Genomic DNA, 5,908 nt, shown 5'->3' with positions numbered 1-5,908 from the left:
ATAATAAAATACACAACAGAAACAGAAACAGCGCAAAAGCTGAACTGCGCAAGGGTAAGGAGAAAAACACCCTGTGTATTGTTGTAGTGATTCGCCAACAACTGAGAGGTAGTACACTCCATCGCTCGTCATCCCAGTTGTTCGAAGGATCCCGCAGCTAGATGAACTTCCCCCAACTGCTTTTTTCATACTTCCGTAAGGGAACCTATTTCGATTTGTTACGAGGTGGAGAGGGGGGGAGGCCATCCGGGAAACCCACAGCGGTTGACCTCCTATCCGGCGTGACAGCGTCCAAGATAGGGTAGTCTAGTCCCTCGAGCACCCCCCACCCATGAGAGCGGTCACCCATGAGAGCGGTCACCCATGAGAGCGGCCATCCATGAAAGCGGTCACCCATGAGAGCGGCCACCCACATGAGGAGCCACCCACGTGTGTGCCCAGTTGTGCACCCCCTGTTCACATCGCCCATGTTTACTTTACTGCCCCCCCATCTACCCTGTAGCAGTTCTTCTGTGCTTTATGAATATCGCCGGTGGAACCATCGGATGCAATATTCGAAATTTCGCCTTTAATTGTTTCACCAAACTAGCCTACAGGAACAAGCACCTCACGTAAGGCTCGCACGGAGAGAGGACAAGCTTGTTTAACATGCTAGTGGTGACGAGCTGTGTCCTCATTTCAGAACTGGGGACTTACCACAGATAAGGGGCTTCCCTGTTGGTAGCACCATGACGTGTTTCACATCTGCAGTTTGTGAAGCAGTCCGATCTTCACACCTGGTGCCCCTCTCACATACCCCCCCCTTGCAGGAGAGCCATAAACAGACGGCTGGGCAAAATGGCGGACGAGGAGGAGAGAGCCCTTGCGGCTGCAGGGAAGGATGAGAACGGCGATTCAATTTTTGGTAAGTCGCCCAGGGCGAAGGGAATGCTGAGCGGCAACACCGCTTGAGCTGAGCGACCAAACCGCCTGGCCTGAGCGACCAAACCGCCTGGCCTGAGCGACCAAACCGCCTGGCCTGAGCGACCAAACCGCCTGACCTGAGCGAGGGAACCCCCCACGACGTAACACCGCTTCACCATTCAACCCCCCAATTATGCTGCAGGAAAAATCGCAAGGAAAGAAGTGAAGGTGGACTTCGTGTACGAAGATGAAAAGGTAGTACCCCCCCCCCCTGCGTCGCATCTGCAACGTCCGCTTTACAGCGCAGTAGACACAGATGAGACGTCCGCTTTACAGCGCATCACCGCTGCCTCCCTCCACATGGCCATCTCCCTTTCTCCATTTCTTCTTCCCCTGCAGGTCCTCGCCTTTAACGACATCAACCCACAGGCACCCGTACACATCCTCGTGATTCCCAAAATGAGGGATGGCCTCACGAGGCTCAGTAAGGCGGAGGAGAGGCATAAAGATATTCTTGGGCACATGATGTGGGCGGTAAGATAGCGTGCAGCAATCCACCCGGGGGGACATCCCCCCACCGTATGTACCCGCTCTGTGTAGCTGCTCTGTGTGGCCTCTCTGTGTGGCCTCTCTGTGTATCCTCGCAGTGTAGCCTCTCCGTGTGGCCTGCACCTGACGACGCACCCCTTCCCCCCCCCGCAAGGTTTCCGAAATTGTGAGGAAGAACAACTTGGGCGACTTCCGCCTAGTCGTGAACAACGGGCCCGAGGCCTGCCAGTCCGTGTACTACCTACATCTGCACATCTTAGCCAAAAGGCAGATGAAATGGCCCCCCGGATGAGGCGGAAAAAAAGACAGAGAGACAGGAGAATGTGCATCCCATCGAAGTAATAGGAAGCCCTTCTGCACCTTGATAGGGTCGCGTCAGTTGTGCGAGAAGGACCCTCCAGAAGCTACACCTCTGCTCCCTCTCCGCCCCTTCTTCTAAATGGAGAAAAATGAGTTTACCACCCCAACTGCACACATTCGGGTGCTTCTCCTCATTTTGCCGTTTTGAGAATTTGGAGTTTTTTTTTTTTTTTTTTCCAGGGGGCAGAGTGGCACTCCCCTGTTTGGCCCCAAGCGGGACAAGCGTAAAAAAAAAGAAGCCAGCAAGCAAGCAGGCAGACAAACGAGAAAGCAGACATACACACATACATACAAGCATACGTACATACAAGCATACGTACATACAAGCATACATACATACGTACATGCAAACGAGAAGAACGAACGAATTGGCCGACGAGCTGGCGGAGCACCAATTTCTTTTCCGCCGCGCAGAAACACGTAAGCGCCCCCCTGAAGGTTCCCAAATGAGAGGCATCAATGGACGTAAAAGGGCAGGCGTGCCGAAGTAGCGGCCTTGCGGAGGGTGCCATTTCGGCACGCCCCTACTTCACAACGGTGATCACGCGGCCTTCTTCAAAAGCAGCGACACCTTCGGCTTCACCTTAGCCTTGGCGAACTTGGGCATATACTTGCTGTTCGAGGGGGCGCCCGCGGGCTGCGAGTAGCCAAAGGATGCGGACACGCCCGGCGCGTTCGACACGTCGGCTGCTTTCGGCACGTTGGCCACCTTCGACACGTCGGCTGCTTTCGACACGTCGGCTGCTTTCGACACGTTGGCCACTCCTAACGTGTTGGCCACTCCCAACGTGTTGGCCACTTCCGTCACTCCCGACACGTTGTGCCCCACCAAAGCTTTGTCGAAGAAGGAGTCCAAATTTTTCGGGATCAAAGCCACCTTCCCCTTAATAAAAAAAGGAGTGTTGTTAAGGGGTAGCCCTTCGTTGCTTTCCGAATTCAGGATGCTTTCTTGGAGTACCTCGAAATGGTTCAGGTTATTCCATGTGGGTGGTAACTTCAACGATGCGTTCACCTCCCTTAAGTCATTGTCCAACATATCGAGCACGCAGTGTTGCTCTTCAATTAGCTTTTCCAACTCTCTACAAGAAAAAAGCATCCTAATTATATCATCCTTGTCGCTATCTGAAATTCTGGAGAAATTCAGAGAAAGATCGAATATGTTTTGGTGCTTCTTGTTTTTTGGGAGGAACAGGTGAGCGATGTCGTTCAGGCGTTCTTTGTGCTTCTTCGCGGGGGTGCTCTTCGCGGGGGTGCTCTTCGAGGGGGTGCTCCTCGAGGGTGCGTTCTTCGAGGGGTTGTTCTTCGCGTGGGTGCTCTTCTCACGGGGGTCCCTCTCACGGGGGTCCCTCTCACGGAGGTCTTTTCCCCCCCCCTGCGCAGATACTCATTCGCCCACTTCAGCCTCTCCCTCAGGTACCCTATTTTGTAATTCTGGTAAATGTTGTCATAGTCGAAGGAGTAGCTTTCCTCCAAGGAGTTCCTCGTGCGGGGGTTCCCCCTCCGTGTGTTCTTTGTGAGCTTCTTCTTCCCTCGTCTGTTTGGGTACTCCCCCGTTGCGTCGATCCCCTCCTCGGCTGATCCCTCGGCTGATCCCTCGGCTGATCCCCCGGCGCTCTCCTCACATTCGGTGTCCCCCGCGTAGTGGTACTCACTGCCCACCCCACCGATGTACTTCGTGTCGTCATCGCAGCTGTCCTCTCCCTCTCCGTCGCTGCAGTCCACGTAGTAGCCACGGTCCGCGCCGTTTAGCGCCTCGCATTCCTCGTATTTCTCATATTCTCCTTCCTCCTGTTCTTCTTCCTCCTCCTCCTCTTCCGCTTCGCTCCGCTGGACAACCCCCCGGCAGTTGTTCAACCGGCGCTCAATTTCGTACCACTTGGTATCCCCAATGGAGCTTCCGACCTCCCTGTCCCGCCCCTTTCTGTACTTCTTTGTCCTCTCTCGCCGCTCCTCCTCGATAGAAAAATCTGCATTGAGATACTTCTCATCTTCGCTACTCCATTCGACTCCCTCCCTAAACTGCAACGGTTTTAAATGCCCAGCAGCGACCAGCGTATCACTTTGCTTTCTTCCTGGTCCCCTTGTTCGTTCACCTCCTCTGTTGTTCTTCTTCTTCGTCTTCTCATTTTTTCTCTCCCGGTGTGCCCCATTTGTGGTTAGCTCTCCTCCGTCCATTTGGCCCATTCCTGCCGCTCCTCCTACCGCCCCCCCTCCCACCGACTTCCAACCGCCTGAGGGCTCCGCCCACCCGGAGTCGCCATACGCACACATGGGGACGTAGTACCACCCAGGAGGGAAAAACATGGAGCACCCACTCCCCATCCCACCTTGATATACATCGTTGTTGTAATAACACAAAGGCACGAAGTTTTTACTGTAGGGACCTTCTACAGGTGTGGCTGAGGGAGGAAACACACTAAGTCGTGTCCGTTCATTTGGTACCATCTGTTCCAATCCCTTCTCTCCTCCACGATGTTGTGGCTTCTTATCATGATAATCAATTGGGGTTGGTGGCCCTGTAACCATGCCCATGTAATTTCCATCAATCCTGGAGAATGCATTTATGTAATGGGTGTCCCGCACAAGTGTGCTGGTTTTGGAGGTCGATAGGGGACCTACCGTTTGTCTGCACTCTGCATCCGACACGCCAACCATCACGTTGTTTCCATGTGGATGTGTCAGTGTGTGTGAGGGTGATCGTGAGGGTGTTCTTGAGAGTGAACGTGCGGGTGCATGTGATGGTGCACGTGAGGGTTCACGTGAGAGTGCATGTGATGGTGCACGTGAGGGTTCACGTGAGAGTGCATGTGAGGGTTCACGTGATGGTTCATGTGAGGGTGCACGTGAGAGTGAACGTGAGAGTGCATGTGCCGGTGCATCTGTCACTGTATGTGTGTGCGTTCGTTCGTGTGCATCTCCTGGTCTGTTTGTTTCCCCCCCATTGGAGGGGTCGTTCACGATGCTGCTGAGAGGTGGCCCTTTTGGAAGCGGTCCTTTTGGAAGCGATCCTTTTGGCAGCGATCCTTTTGGCAGCGGTCCTTTTGGCAGCGGTCCTTTTGTCAGCGACCCTTTTGGCAGCGGTCCTTTTGTCAGTGACCCTTTCAGAGGTAGTAACCCCTTCGGAGGGGGGGCCTTCTTCGAAATGCCATTTTTGGGGACCTCCTTGAGTGTGCCTACTCCCCCTTTGGTCACTTCACTCGAGATGGACGCGCTATACTTGTGCATCACCTCGACGTTCTCCTCTTTGGCTGACGAATAGGATTCCTTTTCCGTATCCTTCGCAAAGGAAGGTGGGGGGGAATTCCCTTTCCCAACTCCTCCAGGGGATGAACCAGTGGTTCCTCCTCCCCCCCCTTTGGTCTTCACTACCTGCGATGCATTCACGCTGTGACCTCTCAAGTGACTAGCAACGTTTCCAGTGTCAAGGTACTTGCTCATGTGCAGCATCCTTTTGATTCTGCCTGTTTCGTCTCTTCCCGCGAGGGAGCCATTATCATTCGACTGGCCTTTTCTTAACTCTGTCTGCTCCCCTTCCTCCATCCTTCCTGCTGCTTCTACCCCCTGCTGGCAAGTCAATCCCACATTACTGGACTTCCTTTCAATCTCCCCCCTTGCCACATTATTACCCTTCTCTCCTAATCCTTTGAGCTTCAGATCGGGGATCTTCCATTTTGGCTTCGGTCCTTTGGGTGCCTTAACCTTATCAAATTTTAACATTCCCGATTTGATCGACTTGGTTGTCTTTATCGACTTGGCTGACTTCATCGACTTGATCGACTTGGCTGGCCTCAGGCCGGGGTCTGCTCCTTCTGGAGGCACTTCCTCCGATGGAGCGGCGCTAAGTGCATCCGCTTTATTACCCCCAAAAAAGGGAACCTTGGGAGGAGGCATTACCTTTGCCTTCCAATCCAGCGACTTAAACTTCAACTCGGGCACTTTTATTTTCGGCTTCATTGCCTTAAATTTGGCTTCCAGGGTTTTCGATTTCGGGGGGTCCTCACTGCCCTGTCCATTCTGTTCATTCTTTCCGCTGTCGACTGTCTCCTCTGACTTTCCTTTCTGGAGCACCGCTGAGGGGGGGGAAGTGGGAAAGAGG

At 53.7% G+C, this 5,908-nt stretch overlaps 2 protein-coding genes across 2 annotated transcripts; one reads left to right on the top strand and one right to left on the bottom strand.

The window, feature by feature from the left end:
* Window positions 1-502: 502 nt before the first annotated feature.
* Window positions 503-1,742, top strand: PCYB_052420 (protein kinase C inhibitor; the record flags this gene model as incomplete). The annotated part of the gene is made up of 5 exons (XM_004221123.1): window positions 503-611; window positions 810-904; window positions 1,106-1,158; window positions 1,303-1,437; window positions 1,607-1,742. Coding segments are annotated over exons 1-5 (510 nt in total), but the record flags the coding sequence as incomplete, so codon positions are not given.
* Window positions 1,743-2,353: 611 nt separating this feature from the next.
* On the bottom strand, window positions 2,354-5,882 carry PCYB_052410 (hypothetical protein; the record flags this gene model as incomplete). Its single annotated transcript, XM_004221122.1, has 4 exons — window positions 2,354-3,112; window positions 3,166-4,199; window positions 5,010-5,088; window positions 5,182-5,882. Coding segments are annotated over 4 exons (2,571 nt in total), but the record flags the coding sequence as incomplete, so codon positions are not given.
* Window positions 5,883-5,908: the final 26 nt, after the last annotated feature.

The sequence above is a fragment of the Plasmodium cynomolgi genome, chromosome 5 (assembly GCF_000321355.1).
Source record: "Plasmodium cynomolgi strain B DNA, chromosome 5, whole genome shotgun sequence".
Lineage (NCBI taxonomy): Eukaryota > Apicomplexa > Aconoidasida > Haemosporida > Plasmodiidae > Plasmodium > Plasmodium cynomolgi.
This window is presented reverse-complemented; position numbering and strand designations above follow the sequence as displayed.